General features: G+C 27.7%; 1 protein-coding gene across 4 annotated transcripts in view; it reads left to right on the forward strand.

The window, feature by feature from the left end:
• Window positions 1-25,231, forward strand: part of CLIP-190 (Cytoplasmic linker protein 190) — a 114,354-nt gene that overhangs the window by 15,335 nt on the left and 73,788 nt on the right. For 3 of the 4 annotated variants that reach the window (XM_065501090.1, XM_065501088.1, XM_065501087.1), the window contains exon 2: window positions 25,006-25,068. In XM_065501090.1, the coding sequence (XP_065357162.1) occupies window positions 25,006-25,068 (63 nt within the window). Of the gene's footprint in view, window positions 1-1,987; window positions 2,223-25,005; window positions 25,069-25,231 lie in introns of those variants that run through there. The other variant, XM_065501089.1, reaches the window with a different exon arrangement.

The following is a 25,231-nucleotide window of genomic DNA, read 5'->3' on the forward strand; positions in this document are numbered from 1 at the left end:
TATTATTTGATTTTTTTTTTGATCATGTTACCTTTGAAGAGTATTTCAGTTATTATGTTGAATTGTGGTTTATCTGATTAAAATGAGTGACAAGAAAAATGTGCGTACTAAAATTGTTAAATATTTTCAACAAAACCCAACTTGGTTCTACCAAAAGTTGGGCAAACAATCAAAGGTCTGCCGTCAAACTGATTCCAATGTTATTAAACAGAATCGGGTGAACTTGTTCGTTAATAATGATGTTTCTAATGCCAATAAATATAAAGAATTTTCAAAAAAGCTCCCAACACTAGTGATGAATTTTCGAAACTTTTCCGGAAACACTCCCGTTATATATATTTATAGTGCTTGCTGTCCCTTTGTTCGATTTTCGACATTTGGACACCTTTTTTGTGCTATTCTATTCTCTTTTAATTAGAGCCCAATATCTCTCCACTGGCCTTAGCTCTTGCTTAGGCCTTGCTTACCATAGTGACGGATGCCAAATCAGTCCAAAAATAAGTGGACACATTAAGAAGTCTTATGAATAGCTTGCCATACCAAGAACTTTTTGGGAAAATTTTGTGGTTTTGATTCAGCAACATAAAAGAAAAAATTTCCAGAACATAGTACGTTTCGTCATCCATTATGCAGCAGGTATATTTTTATACCCTTCACCTTCGTGAGAAGGGTATATTTAAGTATGTCATTCCCTTTGTAATTTCCACAACATAATTTTCCAACCCTATAAAGTATATATATTCTGGATCCTTATAGATAGCGGAGTCGATTAAGCCATGTCCGTATGTCTGTCTGTATGTCTGTTGAAATCAATTTTCCGAAGCCTCCAAATAACTTACATACACGATTCATAAATCAATATCTCAGGAGTTCTTACTTGTTTTTATAAAATTTGACTTCAATTTCCGTGTTCAGTCTTTGGCCTCTAAATTTTAAGCAGAGTTCTTGTCAGGAACTTTTTGAGCCTTGTATGTTTTTAAACCTGCTTTGACTTTAACTCTTCATACCAAATAGTCCGAGTACTAAGCTAACCGGACTGCTTTCCTACCGCAAGTGTTGGGAGCTCCTTTGAAAATGCTTTCTATTTATGGGCTTTAGAAACATCATGTGGACCATTCGTTCTTCCTGAACCAGATTTTCTATCAACGAACAAGATCTCCCGATAGTGTTTAATGACATTGGTATCAGTTTGATGGCAGACATTTGATTATTTGGTCAACTTTTTGTAGGACCAAGTTGGGTTTTGTTGAAAATATTTAATAATTTTAGTACGCACTATTTTCTTGTCAACCATTTTAATCAGATTAACAACAAAAGAACATAATTGACATTAAACATAATAACTGACATATTTTACAAAGGTAAATTGATCAAAAAAATCAAATAATGCTTGTGTTAAAAGTTTTAAGGAAAAACGTGTGTTAAGGTTTTTTCGATCTCACTCCGTATACCACCACAACACACCAATAACAAAAACTCGACCCTAGGTTGCACATGAAAAAGAATCGGGTCATTCCGGTACATAGAACCGCATTTCCGGATTGACCCGATACTACATCTCCAATTGGATGAACTCTAAGTGATGCGATTATATCAAAATGAACGCATGGTTATTTATACGATGTTTTGGGGACTTGACCCTCTGTAATGACTTAATGATTAAAACCGCACAAAATTAATGGAGAATTTACGATGTTGACAACATAGCAAATTAAATAAATAATAATACATACAAGCATTTGATAGTGAGTTGAAATTTTTGCCAAGACGAAGATTTTGTTTTGTTTTTATTTTTTAGCTTTTTGTTTGTGTATTTTTTTTGCGCTCACTGTTTCTTATTTTCACATGTTCGTATTTCGTATTTCGAATGTGTTTGTTGTGTTTACGAAAACACAATGAATGGTTTGTATTTGTGTTTGTTTTTGCATTTTTACTACTTCTCTATTGCTTCAAAGAAGCGCACGTTCACTTCAATACTTTAGTTACTAAAACGAGACTTTCCAAAGCGGACGTTGTTAACGCGTTTACAACACCAACAAAAATATTTAATTGGATTGATTACAAAGTGTGTAATAAATAGTAAAACAAAATTCGACGATTTAAAAGAAACAACAAAAAAAGCGAGCATTATTGTGGATTTAAAACAAATAATAAACGGATTAATTATTTCTTTGGAAAAGTATAAATAAAATAAAACATTAACGAAAATTGTTATAAAAAAGGTGAATACTAAAATATACCTACCCTACATAAGTACTACCTAGTTTTATTATGATTAAGTTTAATGTTTTCCCCAAAAAAAAAAAAATAAAAAATTCAAAACAATTTAAAAATTCAAGTTCAAATTTGAAAATAAAATGTCCTTGTTAAATGAGACGTTTTCAGTTTCGTTTGTTGACTTTGTTGTTTGTTGTAGTTTATCTGATTGTGAAACATTGTTTTTGCTGTCGCTGCTGCTGCTTGTTGTAGTTGTTTGGAAGACTTGAAAATTGTTGAGGAAACTCAACTTGAGAAATAAAACAATAAAATAAATTGTGAATTTTAAATAATGAAAAAACGCGTTCTAAAAATAGAATAAAAGAGCAAAAAATAAAAAAACAGAATCGAAATGAAATAAATTTCGAAATCATTCATGACAACAGTTAACGTTGTACTCGCAGTACTTGTTTTTGTTTCAGAATATGCATTTAGTTGTTTTAGAGTTTTTGTTGTTGTTGTTTTGTTATCTTTGCAATTAATAGCGTTTTTGTTGCTGGTATTTTTTTCAATTCAATTCAATACAATTTTGTCTGTGGTGCGAATATTACAGTGCATGATATTTGTTTTCGCTGTTGTTATTGGTGTTTTAGCAATTTTTGTTGGTTTTGACTAAGTGACGCCGGTTCTATTTTAGATTCTCGACTTGAATTTCAAGTAGCTAAAGTGCTAAATTACAGACAACAACACAATACAATTACTTACTTGCACTTGTTGTCTCTTCTTAGTATCTGTCGGGGTTTTGTCTCTTCTTGTTCTTCTAAATGTCTGAAACTGTGTGTGTGTGTGCTTGTGTGAGTCTGTTTCTGGTATGGATATGTGCCTATCGGTCTGTCTTACCGTAAGTCAGTCGGATCCAGGGATGCGAAATAAAAAAAATACAAATTGTACTAATGAAATTGATTATTTCAGATTGAGAAAAGTGAATAGACCATAATAAAATAACAAAAATTATCTACATGATTGTTTGGACATAATAATACTTATAACATATAAATTGGGATGTGATTGTGTGTATCCCTTTTAGACAGTAAGTTTCCCTAATGGAGTCTTGGCTGACTCCAATTTATATATTTTTGGGTCATTTGACATATATGATACGAAGAACGATTTTTAATCATGCATAGGATATTGTTTTCCATCATTGAACAACATATGTAATATGAATACATTGTTAATGTATGTATTGCCAAAATCGTATACATTTTAATGTGTTTCATACTTTTTTTTAGGTGCCTGCATCACCAACTTTACTATGCAGTCTTTGTTCAATTCTATTTCGTATTTATATTTACAGAATACTAGTGATTCTGACAAAAATAGTGATTCTGTGTGTAATACATCGAAATATTGGTCGTACATATATATTCTAGGTCCTTTTAGGATGTGTGTTGAAGGCACGATGGTTCCTAGATGGTAGGTCCTAGGCTATGAATTTTTCCCCAAATATTCTCTGTTGATCAGAATTGTTTGGTATTGTAATGGTCCAAAAACGAACAAAATAGGTTGTACTGGTTAGGACTATATCAACAACTTTTTTCAAACTTACATTTATATATATGTATGCCCGATTCACATCGGTGTCGTAGCGTTGTAAGTCATAAATATTTTTAAAGCTAAATTTTTCGAAACTACAACAAAACATTAATACAAAAAATACGTCATATAACGATATAACGGTACGATACCGATTGTGAATTGGACAATGTTTAAATGCAAAAACCCTAGTGAACCATGTAATTGTTTTTATACAAAATGCACAAAAATCGGTGCCTATTTTACGGCAACTAAACCTTTAATACTTGTTCGTACACTTAAGATTTTTTCCTATCTTCTCCGTATTTTGTTGAGGACTATGTACCTATAAGTTGATTTTGGATAAATTATTATAATTCATTAAATCCTCAAGTTTTTCAAACATCAACAAAAAGTTCAACTGTTGTAATTGTAGAGTTCCCTGGTACTTTTATACAATAATTGTACCAGAAAAAGTACAACTTTAGTAATCGGTTCATCCCTGGTCTGACTAAAATTTGTATTCATTAGAATTTTGTTGTTTTGTTGTAGTTACTTCTAATATAATAATTTTCCTTAATGAAGTGCATACATACAACAATTGTTGTTCAAGTATTTTTTTATTGTGTATTTTTGCTTGTACATATTTTCTACTTGTTGTCTGTCATTCATTATTTATTCGTAAATTTTGCGTTTATTTTGAAATAATTTCGTGTAGCAATTTTTTTGTGTAGCTGCTGTTTTACTTCTTCTTTTTCGTCTTCATTTCAAGTTTCATTTCTTGGCAAAATTTATGCGGTTCATTATTATTATTATTATTATTTTATTTTTATTGTTATTGTTTTAACAATTGACGTTCTCGAAACTTGTTTTGAACCTTGACTTTTGTTTTTATAATTTGCTAATTTTTTTGTTGTTTTAAATTAAAATTTCTACTTTTGATTTTTTTTCTCATTTTCTTTCCATTTCTCTAGAGACAACAAAAAAAATTTTTCTAACATCGAAACGAATTGAACAAATTGAAATTTCATGTTTTAAAATCAAAATATCGCGTGTGAATCTGGTTACGGTTGTTTGCAAAATTAATGCGATAAGAAAGAAGATTTAATTTTATTTAGAATTTATACAAAATTAGTTTGTTTTTAATTTCGCATCAGCCATATTGAAAAGTAATTTTAAAAAAAATTGTTTAATACAAAAACGAGTTATTGTTTGGGGAATTTTGATAATGTTTACAACATTTAAAAAAAGACGGAACGCTATAGCAAAATAGAAAGAATCCTAGATACTAAATATGTAAAAATCGACCCCAATTCTAGCACCATTTAAAATTTCATTATTGTTCAACAATCAATATTTGTTTTTACTTTAGCATAATAAAAAAAAATCAATGTCATTTTATGAACAAAAAAAAAAGTTAAACAAATGTATATTATGCGTCCTAATTTTTCGTATATTTTTCCTTCTTATCATTTTATGAAAGTCAAATATTTATATCACCTGTTTTATTATCTGAAAAACAAATTAATTATTACTATTTTTTCAGCATTTTTTTCATACAGAAATATGTACTGAATACACGCGTAGATCACAATAAATATGTGTAAAATATTATTATACATACATATGTATATGTATGTATGTACCTATTTATACATTTAGTATAAGTGTGTTTATTGTTTATAGAATTTCAATTTGATTACAATATGAAATACTTTTCAAAATTGCGGTTAACCACTAATTAATCGAATAAAATCTCTTGATGTTATTTGACATAAATACATTTTAAATTTATACATGCTGGCGCTTTAATACAATTGTATTTTTGTTGTTGTTGTTTCTTTGTTAATTTTTATTTTTCGTGTTCATTGTAAACTTGAACACTTTTTGACAGTTGATTGAGAAAATATGGAAAAAAAAATTAAACAAAAATTGTAAATCTGTTAAAAATTTTAAAACAAATTGTACTACAAAAAACTCAAACAAAAAAATTACTCAAAATAATCACAGATACGAGTGTTTTTTTTTTAGTAATGCATTCTCACCACTTAGGTTTTTGACAACTGAGTTAGGTCTTTGAAAGCAGAGTTTCCGCTCTATGTCTATTCTCTATGTACATACCTTTAAAATTTAAACAGTGCACGAACAAATTTAAGCTACGGAATTTACAATAAAAAAACAAAGTTGTCAAGTGACTCAAAATTATTTACTTCTGTTTATAAATTGTTAGAGAACTAAAATAATTCGAATATAATTAAGTCATACATTTAGAACTGTAAGTCAAATATAAAGCGAGAACTTTATGAGTCTGCTCAATATCGAAGTTTACATGGCTCGTATACGACTACCATAAGTCGATATCGTTGACGGGGCTCTCACGACATAGGCTATGGTTTCTGATGGACGTTCTTGCTGGGCATTACTGAATTTTTGGGCGCATGCAAGGATATTAAATATTCCTTCTAGTGGATTTTGTAGAAGTTGTTATGATGAAGACGAGGAGGAAACTGTTTAACTATCTCTGTCTTTGCCCTGCTTTATCGGGAACTCGAATTTGGACTTCGACAATGGGCAATCCTTTTCTGTGTCTAGTTTTACTTGTTTTTAAACTTCGGATGGACGGATATTTTGTTTTAAAATTTTTGTTGGTCTGGACCGATTTTGCTCATTTTCAATATCTATCATTCATTCCTTCAGCGGACAGATGGACGAATAAACATAGCTAGATCGTTTTAAATTATAATTGAAACTAGAATATATAGCGTCATTCCGTATTACATACGCAGGAGCGGATCCAGAGGGGGTGAAATAGGATTTTCCCTCCCCCCAAAACCGAAAAATGTTCATATAAAAAAGGAATAAAAAGAAGAATGTAGAAAAAATTTTAATTTTTTCCCCTCAAATGGTTGACCTGGATCCGCGCCTGTACAAACAGAATCACAAAATCAATAATATACATATAAAAATATTGCAAAATTAAAATTAATGTATATGCTCTAATTATACCCTTCACCTTCGTGAGAAGGGTATATATAAGTTTGTCATTCCGTTTGTAATTTCCACAAAAAATTTTCCGACCCTATAAAGTATATATATTCTGGATCCTTATAGATAGCAAAGTCGATTAAGCCATGTCCATCTGTCTGCTGAAATCAATTTTCTGAAGACCCCAAATATCTGCGGGATCCAAATCTTCAATAATTATGTCAGACATGCTTTCGAGAAGTTTGCTATTTAATATCGAGAAAATCGGTCCACAAATGGCTGAGATATAAGGAAAAAACCAGGACAACCTCGATTTTTGACTTATATCTGGATTACTAAGACCATAGTAAGTTGGACCTAGAATGGGTCAAAATCGGAAAAAATATTTTTTAACCCGATTTTTTTTTTAACAAAAAACTATTTTTTTTTAAAATTTAAAAAAAAAATTTTAAATTAAAAAAAAAAATTTCGAAAATTTTTTTTTTTTTTTTAAATTAAAAAACAACTTTGGAAAAAAAAATAAATTTTGTTTACCTAAAAATATTTAAAATTTATATTTTGAAGTATAATTTGGTGAAGCGTATATAAAATTCGGCACAGCCGAATATAGCTCTCTTACTGTTTTTTTTTTATTAAAAGTGTTAAATGGAATCAAAAAGTATTGTATTTAGAAGCTACATAATATAAAATTGCATAAATGGTAAGGTTTTTTTTCTATTGTGATCGTTAAAAATGTAAAACATTATGAGGGTAACCTTTAATAAATTGTACAAAATATATAGGCAACATTTTGTGTCAGAAAAGAAAACGCCATTAAATATTAACACGTGCCATTTTGCCACATGTTTTAATTAAATATAATTAGAACCAATTACAAATTATCGCCAATTCAAAGATAATTTTATGAACAACCCACTCATCCGTTAATAAAGTTGTTGCTATTTTCAAAAATTTGTTAAATAACCCAAAACTGTCTAGTTAATTGTTAATTTGTAGTTTTAATTTTAAGTCGAACATTCTAACAATCTAAATTTTTGTTGTTATTTGTTCGTGTTGTTAATGATGTCTTAAATAAATCATTAATAAATATAAATTTTCAGTCTGGAATAACATTTTTATTATTGACTTGTGTTTGTTTTGTTTGTACTAAAATACAACACAGAACTCACAGCAAGTTGCCAAATAATTTATTTATTTGTTTCATTTCCTTTTCGGGGGTTTGCCATTTTTTTGTTACTGCTGTTGTTTTTTTCTCTTTTGTTTAATAACAAAACTCATAATTTTTATTTGATGGATGGCCAAGAATACGAATTCTTAAAATACATTTCGATTTTTTTTTTTGCGGTGGTCTAATGATGAGGTTTCTGCCAACTTAATGGGCTTAATGTTAATTATAAATAAAACTAAAAACAACAAAATAAATATTTTAAAATAAAACAATACTTGAGTCGTGGCTCTCAAGTACATATACATATGTATCTTCAAAAAATAAATTAACATCATTATGATATTTAAAAGGCAACATCATCATCATTGTTAGCCATCGCATTGAATAAGTTTGCACAGGTGTCAATTTTTTGTATTTCGTGAAATTGGGTTGTTCTGTTCACACACAATAGAAACTTACAATATGTTGATGATTGTTGTTGTTTATTGTATATATTGTTCAATATAAACACTTGACGATTTTTAAAATAAAAAAAACAGCAGCAGCAATGTCTAGTTAATTAGTAACGCTAATTAATATGGACCTTATGTTGAAAATGATTTTAATAAATGTACAGAGCATTATCATTGTAGCCTTCTTCTGAGTCCTTTCGATGATTTATAATAATTATTTTATTTTTACCAGGAAGAACTAACATTTTGAATACTGTTTGGAAAACGCAAATCTACCTCAAAATAAAAACGACTGTAACCTTAATATTGACTTAACGTAACACTTTAGTGCTATTATAGATCATCAAAAACGTATAACACAAATTTAACATAAAAATCCAAACAAAAAATTTTGATTTTATATCAAATAATAAAATATAAAACTCATATTGTGTGCTATCAATTTAATAGCTTTTAAAAATTTACCCCGGTAGCATATGTCAAGTAAAAACGTAATGAAATTCTGTTTTTAACAGATGCCGATGTTACAGTTACGTTACATTTTATCACTATAACTGCTCAAACTACTTTACCCACAACAGAAACGATCAGCTGTTACGTTCCGTTAAGGATACATTGTATTACGGTCGGCTAACCCAGCCTTAACTTTATTTCTAATTAAATAACTACGACTGTTTGCATGTACAAATATCTATACTATTTTAAGAAATTTCAATAAAATATGATAATTACAAAAGAAATTAATATGTAAAATTGTTAATAATTAATTTAATTCTACTTAATAAGGAAGTACAAACAGTACGACAAGTACACATGTCAAATATAATAAAAAATCATAAATCTATTGAAGTTCAATCGCTCCACCTCGCCGCCATTATTTGATTGCAAGAATGAATTTATTGAGAAAACATGGCAAATAAATTTTTATATACGTTTTGTAGGAAATACCCGGAATTTAATTTAATCGATTTGAACAATTCATGTTTCTAGCACTGGATACAGGCTACAATTAATTTAGATTAAATTTAGCTAAAGAATTTCAAAACCTAATGAAAGAACACAGACATATTAACGAAATTATTGAGCTTAAACAAAACACAGATAATAAAAGTATTTATTTTTTATCAGTACATATTTTTGTTATTGTTATTTATGGTCTACTCATGGATGTAGACCAGTGATGTTCAAAAATAAAAATGAAGATGTATTGGTGAGAGAGCTACCCAGCAAACATAACGTCAAACACTTAAAATAAGAACAAAATAAAGAATGTTTAGATTTAGAATTTTTGCCAGATATAACCAATTTATTAAATTAATGTAATTTAAATTTTAAGGAAATAAAAGAATATACATTATACGGCCGAAATTCTCTCAAATTTTTTATTTATTTCTGACTTTGTTGTTTTGTGTTCAATTTGTAATTGAAACGCGTGTGTTTGCTATGCTTCGTCCAAAAACCAACCAACAACAATGCTTAATGAATTTCTGAAAAAATAAGACATTTGTTACGCTCTTTTAAAGAGAATAAGAATATGTGTGTTGTTACTCAGCGCGAAAGCACAATGAAATGAACATCATTGATGTAGACCATAAATAAGCCACGTCTAATGGTGGGTGCTATTTTGTTTGTATTGAAATATCGATTTTATGTATATATAACTGTTTTTGTTATTTTTCTAAAAACAAGGCACGAAATTAAAAAAAAAACTGAATAAAATGTATTTCATTGGACACTAGTTAGTGCTCAATAAAGTTTTAATGAAAGAATTCCGATTTTGTTCACATAATTTTAATTAAGAAATGCATTCAGAACGTAGTAATCTAAGCACATTTGTACGCCTATAGAATGGAATAGATTTTTCAAATATAAGAGTATCTGAAAAATAATTTGGTCTTTATGTTCCATTCAGAGGGTACTATATTTTAAAATAATAAAAAGTTCTTTCGAAACATTGTTGTCCAAAATATAGAGCGAAATAAGGGTATATCGTACGTGACATAAAACGGAAGTAATTTTGAGGTGCATGTAGAAATATGCGAATATGTATTTGCGAATCTTGAGATTACTCCTCTCTTTGGATGATTTTAAAATAAATAAAATTTAATATCGTACGTGACATACCGTACGTGACAGATATTTTTCTTATAATAAAACAATATATATTCTGTAAATATATGTATACAAAAACTCAAAAAATAAATAGAAAATATATATTCGGTTTCCATAAACAATTTGATAATAGCAAACTACAACAATTCATACTACATGCTTATTTGGTGCTTAGTTTTCGCCGCAACTTTAGCCTAAAACAAACCAATTAAATTAAAAAATTAAGTTTAGCCAGTTTAAACTATTATTTTTGCCCTAAAATATTTTAATAAACTCTAAATACTTTCACATTGTAACATTTTAATAAGAATTTTTTTTAATTTTTGTTCTAATTTTTCAAAATGTTTATATTCCCTTGCCAGCTTGTTTTTGCCAATTTTTGTTTATATTCGTATCTAAAATCACTTACGCAGATATGTTTCACAAAAAAATAAATATTCTTTTATTCTGAATTTAGTAAACAAGTACATTCTTGTATATCAGATTATATGTGAGCCACTACCAAACTACTTCTAAGTAATGCATATGGTATGTAGTCCTTGAAAAGAAACTGGCTTAGTAGTTTTAAGTCGTTACCAATTTGTTTGCTAACAAACTGCACATATTCGAAACTGTTTTTTTTTAAGTAAATGCAATTTTTCGAATAAATCGAAACCCTAATCCTAATAAAGTCGGTTTTTTATTGAAAATAATTTTCTCTTTTAGATTCGTTTTTTTCTTCTAAATTTTGTTATGTATGCTTAGTTTTTTTCGTGTTGTATTTTCTTATAAGATTTATAGAATATTCAAGAAAAGAGGGAAATACATAAGCTTAAATTTGAATATAGTACATTCATAAATGATAATCGACTGCAGTGGCTGGAATTAATTTAAAATTGCAATATTTTGTTATTTGTTTTTATATATTTTTTTTTGCATAATTTAAAACTGTAAATTGACAAATAAAACAGCAATGTATAAGAAAAAATTTCAATGACAAATTAACAAATAAAAATAATATAACACGAAACGAATAATGAATAAAACAATAGTTTTGTTTTGAAAATGTGGACGGAAGTTTGTCTCAGTTTCAATAGCAAATAGTCAAACAAATTTTTTTAAGTTTTTATTTCATTTGAAATCTTTTTTTAATAAAAGAATTACCCTATAACTAGGGTATTTTTCCTAGAATCTATGAATAATTTATCAGAGATTTAATGGAAAGTACCCAAGGCTTAGTCTTAAGTCTGGCTTTTTTCGTCCCTGAAATGAGACTTGGTGAATTCTTATTTTTTTATTTATTGTAATTGTTTAATGTATTCAGCTACCAGTCTGAAGGTTAAAGGTTCAAACCTCAATCACATTAAATTAAAATGTTATTTATTTTTAGAAGTGCTGTAAAAGCAAGATGTTTAGTAAATGTAGAAGAGAGAATTGACATTTACTGTATTGCCACTCTCATGGCTATCGATGTTAGTGAAATTACTTTTATCTTACTGCCATCTTTATCTAAGAATTGTTACATTTTGAAAATTTCAGTAACCAACCAACCTTGTTTCTTATCAACACTTACAGTCTTACTTTGTTCACGTAAATTTATTTATAAAATTTTACGTTTCTTTGTTTTTATTATAAAAAAAGCAATATATAGCTACAAAAAATACCACAAACAAAAGTAATAAAAAAGCGATAACGTAACATTCCTTAACTTTCTTCCTTCCCCAAATTCTTCCATTTCATTTCAATATTTTGTAAAATTTTTTTTTCCAGATTGTGGTATTTCATGTGCTTTTTTTATTTATAAATACAAAAATAAAAATGAAAAACATTTTAATTTACTTTTTTAGTTATATTTTCTGTGATTTCACAACTTTGCATTTGTAATCGCTAGAAAATTATTCAAGATAAGAAATTTGTTTTGTATTTCAGTTTTTTTTTTATTTTTTTTTTTTTTTTTGTTTTGGTTTTTTCGTTTTTATGCAAAGTATTTATTGCGAATGAGTGTACATGTCTCCGAAATATTTTCGCGTCTTTTATTTTATTTTTGTTTTGTTTTTTTCTTGCTGTCACATTATTTTATGACAAAATACAAGTGTTTTATGGATCGGTAGGCGTAAAAAATCGTATTTTATATGCCTGACTTGGCAAGTAAAGTTTGCAAGAGAAAATAAACACAAACAGTTTAGAAATATTGGCCGAAATAAAATATTTTTGTGTTTGTAATGTTGATGTTAAACCTTATTTTGATTAAATGTTGTCATGTACTTTTGGCAATTTTTTTTTCTCATAAAGTCTTGCTACATTTTGCTTAAATTTTTGTCATTTTAATATAACGACACTGTTTAGAATTTAAATGAACTAATTTGTATAAAATAATTCAGTGTGATTGTCATCACTTGTATCTATTAGATGTAGATGCCAGTATTGTTTACTGTCACATTCTAGTTTATTCACAATGATTTAACGACATTTAAGTTATTTTTATTGTCAGTTTTTTTTTTGTTTTATTTAAATCGGCTTAAAATATCCTATAAGTTGGGCTATATTGATTTTGGATTTTACTTCATTTTCCTTTTTGTTTATTATTTTTATATATTTAACATCATAATATGTCTCCATTTGGAGAATATTTCCATTTGAAAAAAATTACATTTGCATCATAAATGTAATTTTTGAGAATTTTTTTTTAATTATGTAATCCAAAGAGGACATAATTATCTTTCACTACTGTGAGTGGGATATCTATTAAAATAAATGTTTTAACACATAAATTGTATGTCTTCAGATACGATATATTTATTTTGATATATATCCCACTCGCATCCCACTAAGCGACCAACACCATCTTAAATGAATAGACATAAGCTTTCTTTATAGCAAAAAAAAAAAAAATTAAAAAGACCCCATTTTAAAAAAAAGTCAAAAAAGTTTTTGATTTTGCCAAACAAAAATAAAAAATTGCATATTTTGAGTTACAAAACATTTATTTTGATATTTATCAAAATCCCACTAAGCGAAAAAAAGTACTTAAAGGAAAACAACTAAGCTTTCTTTTTAGTAAAAAAAAAAATTAAAAAATGTCCCATTTTGAAAAAAAAGTTCGAATTTGCAAAAAAAAAAAAAGTCAATAATTGTATGTCTTGAGTTACAAAATATTTATTTTGATAGATATCCCACTCGCATCCCACTAAGCGACCAAAAGGGTCTTCAAAGAAAATATCTAAACTTTTTTTTATAAAAAATGCCCTTTTAAAAAAAATCAAAAAAGTTTTTGATTTCGGAATAAAAATATTAAATTTTTTTTTTTTTAATATTTTTTTCGAAAGATTGAACAAAGAGCTATCTAAACTATTTGGGGCACATTTTGCTAAGAACAATAGGTAATTAGTTACATGGATAAGAAAAAACACCTGCTTGGCCAAAATGTAAAATTTTGACTCCCTCTAACTCAGAGAGTTCTCGACCGATTTTGTTGAAAAATTGTGTCCAATAGAATTAACCTTAGTGCAAATTTCATCCCGATCGCTGAAATATGCTGGACATTGTATGGTAATGAAGTGGAATTGCCTAGAGCTAAAAAAATGTAATTAATGAATACTTCTTATCCAAATTTGCTATCGAAGGTAAAATAATAGAAATATTAGTGATTTTTAGTTAAAATTTAATTATTTTTTCATGCTAAATTTTTGGGTTACTTTAAAATAAAATTTTTAATAAATGCGAAATTAACCCTAAGCTCTCTTTTGTTGTGTCTTATTTCAGACTTATAGTAAAATTTCACGGATAATATTTTTGCGGAACATTTTAACCTCTTAAATCCCTGTTTTAATGGTGTTTTTTGCTCTTTTTTTAAAAGAAGGACAGAAAAGACCCATGCCTTGAGGATTTAGATATAGGAGATAGAGGATCTACAAAAATGTTCATCGTAACATTTTACATGAATTTGCTGAACACCCCCCCTCAAATGAAATTCAGATGTAAACTTTCAAAACGCCGATACCCGCGTCTTTTTTTTTGTCTCCTCTATCAAAATTTATTGGTCCTTGTATTTTTTTTTTGTGTTGTAAAATGTTACTATTTAACATTGTTCTTTCTTGCAGTACCTTAGATGTCTGACAACAATATTTCGTTCCGTTTAGTTATACAAAAGAAATAATTTAATTTGAAAGTCGTGCCATAATATTTCACCAAAAATTGGTTGTGACAACTTTCAACACAAAATTATAAAGAATTTTTAAAGTCTGATTTGAGAGAAATTCGTAGAATTTCTGCAATTAACTACTGATTATAATTGTTTAGCTAATTATGAAGCAACATTTTCAGTTGATGGTCATTTAAAAACAATAACTTTTTTAAGCACAAGTTGTATCTATCTCTTTGCTGTAACCTAAAATTAAGTCGTTAATAAGCCAGCCGCATTAATGTTTTAACTATTTTTCTTTATTCATTCGTTAATTTCTTCTTTATTTATTTTCTGTTTTCTTAAACGTTGTTCAAATGTCAAAATGTTGATCGATCGCTTGTGGTGAATTTTGGCTCAAAACTTTTGTCTGTTAGTCTTACAGACAATATGTCGGCTTGACGGTGACCATTGATTATGTATTTAGAGAAATTACGTTTAAATTTTTGCGTAGAAACAAAGAAAAAAAAAAATAGAAAATAAATAAAATACTTTAAAGTAAAAGGTAGAAGAGGAAACTAATCGAATGGAAATGTTGACAAATTTATATAGAAAACAAAAACAATAAATAAATGAAATGCAAAGAAAGTTTCGTTTCGTATTATTTCTTTTAATTGTATTTAAATTTATTCGCATATTGTACTATTATAAGTAAATGCAAATAAATTTGTGAGCCGGTATTTTGGTTTTATTTCTTTTATTTTTATTATTTGAACAGTGATCAAGAAAATTAAAAAAATGCTTGTAAAGCTAAACAAGTAAACAAATTTACCCTTGATTATTAAAAGTTTTAAAGAGAGTTTGAATCACAAAATCTAATGAAGGCAGAATAAAATACATAAATAATTTGTATATATTATTGACTTTCGAAATATAGGCTTCATTAACAACAGTTTTTAAAGACCTTTCAAAATATCTAATCAAAGCTGAATAAAATTCTATAAACTGGGGTAAAGCTATGTATATTAAAACGCTGTTTTTTATGTCAATTTAATGATTTGGTCCTTCATAGTTCTTTTTATAATATTTGTGACTTCCGATGAATTTCCATTATTCGAAAATCAAATAAACATAAACGAATAACAAGCCTAAACTTGACCTTAAATTGTTCCTTAAAATGTTTTTTGAATCGCGTACATTATAATTTATTCAACGTTTAGCAAGTCTCAAGAGGTACTCTTCTCAAGTAAATCTAAATCCAAACGAAATAGTGCATGTAAATTTACAACATCGCTGAATGTCACAACCACTTATTGCAAAGCCATAAAATTATACAATTATTTTTATATTTTTTATATTTTCCTTTTGACATGACGACATATTTTGGCATACATCCAGAAATTATACTTGAATTTTAAATTTTTCAAGTGAACGAGTATAAATTCATAAAAATAAAATGATTAATTTTAAAAATATGCAATAAAAACGAAACCTTATTTAATAATTTAAGTACTCGTATTTTAAAAAATTATTTATTTATTTTTTTTTTGTAAACACTTGAATAAGTTTGAATATTTGTAATATTGTAATGTAAGTGTTACTAATCGATTATTGAATAAATAAACTTTCATAAATAAATAAATAAATATTGAGGTTACGAACAATTTTAAAGCTTTTAGAACATTTTCAAAGTTCAAATCTGTATTTAAAAATGTTTATTTGTTTTCGAAAGTTTTATTTAAATTGTTCTTCAAACAAAAAAGATTTAAAATGAAATTTTCTCAGAAAAAATAACAGTTTTCTCCAATATTAATAGTATTCACAGATTGTAATATCATGAAATGTTTTTCATTGCAAATACGAAAATATTGAAACATTACACAAAATGTTACAATTATTTTCTTTATTTAGCTAGCTTTTGGATTAAAAATAACTTTATAATTTCTTAAATGAAATCAAAAACTGTTAATTAAAATTAAACTCTATTTACAGCCAAACTACAACTTGACATAATTTCACATTCATTTTTTTTAAAAAAAGTATTTCATTGACGTTGTATTTATTTGCTTATGAAAGTTCTAAATTTGACACTTGGTATTATTGACATCATTAATTAGCAACTAGTTGTTTAATTTTATAATAATAATAAATAAAAAAACTTACAAAGTTTTTTATTTAATGTTTATTTAAATATTTACAAGGTTTATTACAATCACAAGTAAAAACTTTTTAAAAAGTGTATATTTATCACAATTTAAAATTATTCAATTTAAACAAATTATTAAATGGCTGAATAAAAGCCGTAAAGAATTAGATCAACTACTATTCCAATTAAGCAGTGGCGGCAATTTAAATTTAGCATAATTTTTGATTAAAATCTGTTTTATAGTCCCATCATATTCTGTGCATTGTTTTAATTATAACATTTCTGAATATTATGACTTAGATCAAAACAATTTTCTTTTGAAATGTAAGAAAAATCATGTAACATTCATAACTGTGCTCATTACTACCAGATGAAAACAGCCTTGCATTTTTACAATCAATTTTTCATTCATTAAAAAAATATCTTGATAAAGTAATGGTATGGGGGCTGTTTTTCTGCTGCTGGAGTTGGCCCATCGCTCAAAATTAATGAAGTAATGGATGGATTTATCTATAGAGACATCTTGGAAAGAGTAATGCTTCCAAATTCTGAGGATAATAAGCCTCTTCGATGAGTTATTCAGTACGATAACGACCCCAAGCACTCTTCACATGTTGTTAAATCGTGGTTAGCACAAGAAAGAGTTTCGGTAATGGAATGGCCACCACAATTACCAGATCTAAACCCCATTGAGAACCTTTGGGAAATCGTTAATCAAAGAATCGATCCCGAAAATTTCACTAATTCAGATATTATGTTTCAAGGATTGGTAGATGCTTGGAACGCTATTCCTGCAAATTTTATTGCCAATTTGATAGCTTCACTGCCTTGCCGATGTAAGGCCGTCATTGAAAATTTAGGATTTGCCACCAAATATTAAGTTTTATAGGCATAAATGTTTTCGAAGCAATTAGCTGCATATGTTTTTGCCAATGAAAAATCAACCCATACGTAGTTTTTTTTAATTTTTTTTCTTTTCGATGCAAAAAATTCTGAATTAAATTTCATATTCTCATTCTTAAAGCGTTAATAAAAAAATATAAGCAAATGAATATTTTTGTTTACCTTTAAAACTAGTTTAAACAACTTTTGTAAAATTCTGTTTCTAGTTGCATATTTTGTCCACCACGGTACGTCGCACAGTGGTATGAGAATTGAACATGTCCTACTTTGGGATCCACTGGTCCCGCTCCTGGTGGGCTCATGAGGTCCAAATTCAAAACTTAAACTCGACTACACTTCCTCTTTGCGCATGTGAAATTTCAATCAAATCGGCGTAAGGGTTTAGAAGTTACAGATTTATTTCCCTCTTTTTGTATTTTCATACCACTGTGCGTCGTTGCAAAGGTCTTTGAAATATCTATCATTAGATATCCATATTGTTTATATTAATGACTTAGTACTGGTTTTTTCCTCATAATGACTTAGAAATCTAGATATAGGTAAAAAATCGAGTTTGTCCTGTTTTTTCCTCATATCTCAGCCATTTGTGGACCGATTTTGCTGAGTTTAAATAGGAAACTTCTCGAAAGCATGTCTGACAGAATTATTGAAGATTTGGATCCCGAAGATATCTGGGGTCTTCCGAAAATTGATTTCAACAGACAGACAGACGGACATGGCTTAATCGACTCCGCTATCGATAAGAATCCAGAATATATATACTTTATAGGGTCGGAAAATATAAATAGAAAATAGAGGCTATAAACGGAAAACTGCACCTCAGGACGATTGAAATATCATTAGAATGTAATCCATTTAAACATGCCAGGTAAATAAAAACAGAATTAAAATTTAGATATGACCGAAGTCCAAGAAATAAGCCACTACTTGCAAATATACATAGTGATACTCGATTGTCATTCTTCAGATGCAGACTGTTCTGCAAGCAAATGGCTCATTATATTGTGAACTAAACTATGTAGGCTGTATATTTTCCAACAATTTTCAATTAAAAATTATGTTGAAGACTTCAAGTTCTTTTAAAAATTCCCTGATATTATTCATAAAAAACTTGATGATGGATGTATGATATTTAAAAAAGTGGGCTAACCAATTCCAACTTGTTTACTTATTTAGTCGGTCTTAACTTGAAAAATTTTCTACTCGTGTTACTCGAAACAATCAACAATTATTGGCTTAATACAGGATTCCGATAATTTAAATATTCTTGCTAAATGCCGTATTGTTCTTATTGTGTTTTTTTGTTGTTGTATCATTTAAATATTTGAATTTATCTTGTATTTTGCGTATAGCGTTACTAATTGGCTTAGAGAGCTTCTTGTTCGTCTTATTAAAAATATTTGTTTTTGTTTTAATTGCTTTTTTTGTCTTCTTAATAATAAATTGTTTAAAAATAACAACAATAATGATGTTGTTGTTTATTTGCTTGTTTGTTTATTATTCGTGTCAACAAATATCAAGATTGTTAAGAAAACAAGTTGTATGTTTAAATTGTTGGTCGTCATGCCGCCGCTACTTGCCAAAATGATTAACTCCATTCTTATTGAAAAAAAAATTGAGAATTTTTATTTAAATAAGCGTTAATGTTATCGTTGTTGTTTTAAAATTGCGTAATACGTTATTTAATACGTTATTTAAATTGTTGTTAAACATAAAGTTCAACTCGAACAAATTAATTAATGTATGACTGGTATTCTTGAATTGTGTGTTGGTTTGTTTAAGCGAATTGTAAACTTAATCGGTTTCTTCATTTGATACCATTCCACTTAACACATGTAATTGACCATCATGCTTGTAAGTTACTTTGTAATCTTTCTTGTATTTTAAACAATTTTACATATATTTGTTTGTTTTTTTTTTGTAAAAGAACCAACTTTGTTCTTTATTTGTTTCCATGTAATTCTCTGTGTCGCCATTTAAATACATATTTTTTGTTTTACTTGGTTTGTAGCATAGAGAATTATACATAGAGACGAGACTCCGTTTTATCAAACAAAACTAACACAAATCACATGTCTTATTCAACAACAAAACACATTGACTAACATGTTTTTTTGTGGTTTGGTTTTTGAAAATTATGTCTCTTCTCTATGTTAAAAAGTATTCCGAAATTTAAATTGGTTTTTCAATGTCTATCAGCGGCTAAAATTGAAATATTAAAAAGTACAATAAAATAGAAATATAATTCTAATATTATTTTTGAATATTATTATGGTTTGAATTAATTAAATTAATGGCAGATTTTCTCTCTCGATTTCCGCCTGATTTAACTACAATAATTATAAAAAATAATAAAATATGTAGACACAATAATATTATTTTTCACACTTTCACTTTGTTTCCAAAGAAACCATTTAGTTGTCCTAAATATTATAGAGTTTATAGTGGTGTACCACCATCTATACATCCATCCATCTATTGTTCATACTCATATTCTTGACGTATCAAATGTGGTTTTGTTAATTAAACATTATTTGGGTTAAGACATATGCGAGTTGTTGGCAAATTTTTAATGACCCGCTAGTAATTTTTCAATAAAATTATTTGAAAGTACTGAAATGTACTTGAACAATAACATTTTTATTACACTACTTGCCAAACGCCCTCTAGCTAGCTATCGTACAGAATTGGCCAATGAATTATGAACAGTTACAAGTACATGTTTTATTTTTATTGTAAAAAAGAAACGGAAGTTCATGTATATTTTTTAGTTTTAAGTTTTTTATTTCGAAAGTCATTTCTTTTAAATGAGGTTTATGGAACTTATTCAGCATTCAGGTCAAAAATTATTACTTAAAACTAACTCATGATCAATTAGAAATGAGTCACAAATGACAAAAACGCTAGCTCATTTTCCTCAACTGTCCCACTGTGCGTAATAGAAATGCTTTCCAAAGTTCACGAAAAGCTGTACTGGCTTGTGCTTTTGATCACCCCTTACTATTGAGTTCAATGCCACCACAATTCAGACAACACAAATTTTCGATATAGGATTAAAACATTTTCGGCATTGGGATGATGCAAAGGCAACACGGGAATGTTTAATATTCACCTTAATTAGAAGATGAAGTTAATATTTTCTTCTCTGGATTAATAAAAAGGTATAATTTAGTTGGCTTGAACATTTCAAAGCTAAAATTCAATTGCATAGAAATGTATTAACAAGAAATTTTACAATTTCTAAATGGATTGTTTGTTTTGCCTAGTTTTAACAAAACTCTTAATTTCTATAAGTTAATGTAAACATGATCATTTACCCTGCTAAACTGTTTACCTTTATAATTCGGATGATTAAAAACAAAATATATGTATAAACAAATTTAACATAAGTTTGATTGATAGCTTTAGGAATAATAATGTCAAGAAACAAAGTTTTGTCATTCATGCTGGACGAATTGACATTTTAATTAAAATTTTATTTTTACAAGAAAACTATTCAAAACAAACACGTATAAACAAGAATATGGTGGAACGAAAAAGACATGGTTGTAATCTATCAAAAATTTCATTAATATCATTGTCAAATTTGACAACGATTTACGTATATTTTCAAATGGGTGGCCGTCAATCAAATGTTGTAATAGAGATGTTTATAGGTTTGTCTAAATAGACACGTTTTAAAATTTACATAAATGAGTTGAGAAACTATCTACAGTTAATATTAAAGATGAGGTAACATATTACAGAAAGTATATTTATGTAGTAAAGAATTTAAAACAAAATTCCGTTTGAAATTGAAACAATTTTCATTTGTCATGCCGCCATCTGATTCGTTACCGCATCGTACCGTACTAACTAGGGTTTTCAGTGAGTTATTATAGTCGCTATAATGTTTTGAAATGCTACTGTGTTAGTAGTTTTTAACCCCTTGGAATTTTAACCCATTACTATGTAATTGACGTTTTCACTCAGATACCTTACATTACTGCTTCTTTGCTGCATATTTCTAAGCTACTACTGGGAGGATCTATAGTATTGTTTATATTTATTGCTATTGTATCCAAATCTATATTTTTTTTGCTAATGAATGAGAGATTAAGTTGTAACACACAAATTAGTCAAACGAAAAATAAATTAAGCCCACGTATTTTTAATATTTTTAATTTCTCCATTTCCGTTTGTTTAATTTTACAACTACTATTTTGGCAATAATGATTTTTAGCAAAATGCTAACTTTAAATTTTGTAAATAAATATAAATTTGTATTTATTTTAATATAATTTATTATTAATTAAGCGCACCGTTTGCTGTGGGAGTAGAAACAAAAATGTAAATCCAAAACGTGTGATAATTCGCGGTGATTGATCAGAAATTCTATTGCGTTTTTAAATCAATTTTCATTGATTTGTAATTTTATTTTATTTGTTTGTTTGTTTCGATTTCATTTGTGATTATTTTTAATTTAAAGCGGTTTGTTTATAAATACTTCTATTGTTTTGTTTTGTTTATATGTTGAATTTATTAACTATTTTGTAAACAGAGACAAAATGTCACCGTTGATTTTCCATGTAGGGAATGTATCCGTACTGTAATAAAAAGTATATTATTAAAATTCTATAAAAGTTTCGTTATTTATTACACCCATTAACATGAGCAATTATCCCATATTTTAGCAACCCACACACATGGTAGATCAGATCCCTCTATAGAAATTTCTGTTATACAACACAATTCCATTGTATTCTTTTCTTTCTGGTCTCTTCTGTCTTATAAAAGTATTTAAATATTTATAATAATTTGAGACAAACCAAAAAGTTAAAAATTTCTTTTATGTGAATTTTAAAACAAGTATTTGTTTCTATAAAAAAAAGATTCTTGATGTTTACAATTTATTCACAATTTAAGCTGTTTTATTGATGTTTTTGTTTCAATTTTTAATAATTCTTCAGACAGGTGGAATTAAATTAAGTTGTTTTTTGCATTAAATGTTAAATTATGGAAAATCTGGTTATTTTTATTTATGAACAAATTCTTTTTTGTTTTGTTCCACTTCCACAACGGTAAGTGTTGAAATTATTATAAAAAATTGCCACTTTTGTTTCTGGATTGTTTGACATTTTTAAGCTTTTAATAACACTGTCCAACAGCATTTTTCGAAGTTTTAGTTTTTTTTTATAGAAGGGAGCATTATATTAACTGCTAAAATGTTGTAAGTTAATGACTAAGAGAATTCTTATTGTCAGAGTTATATTGTGGAATTGTATGGGGGTCATTTTCGTGGAAGATCTTAACCCTCTATCTCCTCTCTTTAGGGGTCAATTTGACCCCTTTTTCGAGAAAATAAAAAAAATTCATACAAAAAAGACATATAAGGATTAAAATATTCTACGAAAATGTTTCCCGGAAAATTTCAGTGGGGGTCACCAATGATACAAAAGTTGTAAATAAAGCTCTTTACGCCTAATTAGCTAAATTACACGCCATCTCGGGTCTCACATTTTTTAAAAAAAATCCAACTTTTGATGCAGGTAACTTTTTATAGGTAAGAGATAACTGTTGTCTTAATTTTATTCAAAATTGTATAGCAAAAATAGCTCATATTTTAAAAAAAAATTTCAAACCTCCATAGGCCGAACCAAAAAAAGATCGAGCAGAATTAAAAAAAAATAAATAAACCCAAATATCTCTTGAGCTAAAGAGATACCTTATGCATGTTTTTTTGTAGATCTCCTTAACGATTTTTAATTTCAGCTCATTCGAGTCATACTTGGATTTTTAGCGATTTTTTGAATAATGTGAGAGCGATTTTTTAAATAATGTGTGACTGAAATTTTCCGGCAAAAATTTTCGCAGGATATCTGAATGTCCTTGAAAGTACATTTTTTGAATTTCTCGAAAAAAATTGTCAAATTGACCCCTAAAAACGGTTAAGATCTTTTACAAAAATTATCCGCATAAAATTCCACAATATAACTCTGACAATAAGAATTCTCTCAGACATTAACTTACAACATTTTTTCAATTAGTATAATTCTCCCTTCGATTAAAATATTAAAACTTTGACCCACTGTAAACAAAAAAAATCAGAACTGCTGGACTATAAGTTAATTCTACAAAAATGATACTCAACATGCCCTTTCAGAATTATAGGGTCGCTATTCTGTTCCCATCTAAAAGTCTCAATTTGTTGGACAGTGTAATTGATAAAACCGAAAGTATAAAAAAAATATATGAAAAATTATTAACAAATATTTAAACAGCTTGTGTTGCATGGAATTTCTGGCTTAAGCGGATTTATTTCTTGTACTTTTTTTTAAACAAATTAATAACTTTAGCTGCTTATTTGAAATTAAATAATTGTCTACACAATATTATTAAGAATTTTGTTAGCAAAGTATATTTGTTTACTTTTGTTGTTTGCATTTATTTGTTTTTAATTATATTCATATCACAGACATTGATTTTTGAAATAAAAACAGTTTGTATTAAATGTGTTAATTTTGTTCTGCAAGATGTTGATATATTTAAAAAAAACCCCTTGGAAATAAAGCAAAAAAAAATAATTTATATTGACTCCTTTTTCAAATCAACATGAGCGGAAAGTACACAAGAGTTGTATTAGGGTGTTGTTTTCCGAATGAACAGATTTTTTGCGGAATATCGAGGAGTGGAATTTTGAAAATTTCATTCAAATTTAATAATGTTAATAAATACTCATTCAATTCACACTCTTCAAAATTCAGATAAAAGTAAAACAAAATTTACCTAAAATTGGAAATTTGAACTCATTAGAAAAAAAATACTTATAAATCTGCAAACTTTTTTTTATATATCAGCGGGATGTATCAAAATTAAACCGTTACTGATTTGTAAGTTCAGTGATGGTTTAATGCATTAGCTCGCCTCTTTAAAAGCTTTAGCACAAGTTTATTTTTGAAAACACGCAAATGCTTGTTGTGTGTCAATGAAGCGATGAAAATCAATGCTTCAAAGAATCTTCTTTGTACACCTCAACTACACCATTTCCAATTGTATTTAAAAAGTTTCAAATTCTTTTTCAGAATTTAGCATTTGTATTTCAGAAATTTCTTATAGAAATAAAAATGTAAATTTCTGAAATACAATTAGAAACTTATGACTAGGAAATGGTGTAGTTGTATGCATTTTTAGAACTTTCTTTTTAATTTCCCACTAATTTTGCCCAGCCCACAAGTTAAACTTTAAGTTAATTTGTTTTTTATGTTAGTTTTTTTTAAACAATTTTTGCATGTTTTTGTATAATATAATATTTTTATTGTTATTGTTTGTTTCTTGTTTGCTTATTGTTTTTTTGCATTTTTGCGTTCTTTTCTTTTTTCGTATTTTACAGATACAAACAGCATGAGTCGTGAAAGCGATGACAATTTGAGTTCCATCAATTCTCAGTACACAGGTAACGTACGACAATTCATTTTTTTTATTATTAATTTATTTAATTTTATTTTTAAAACTTTTTAAACGAATTTCTATCTATATTTAACTAAAATCATCTCATCTGTTTTTTTTTGGGTTTATGTAACACAGTTAAATTATTTCGTTTAATTTTCCATTTAATT

Source organism: Calliphora vicina, chromosome 2 (genome assembly GCF_958450345.1).
Source record: "Calliphora vicina chromosome 2, idCalVici1.1, whole genome shotgun sequence".
Classification (NCBI taxonomy): Eukaryota; Metazoa; Arthropoda; class Insecta; order Diptera; family Calliphoridae; genus Calliphora; species Calliphora vicina.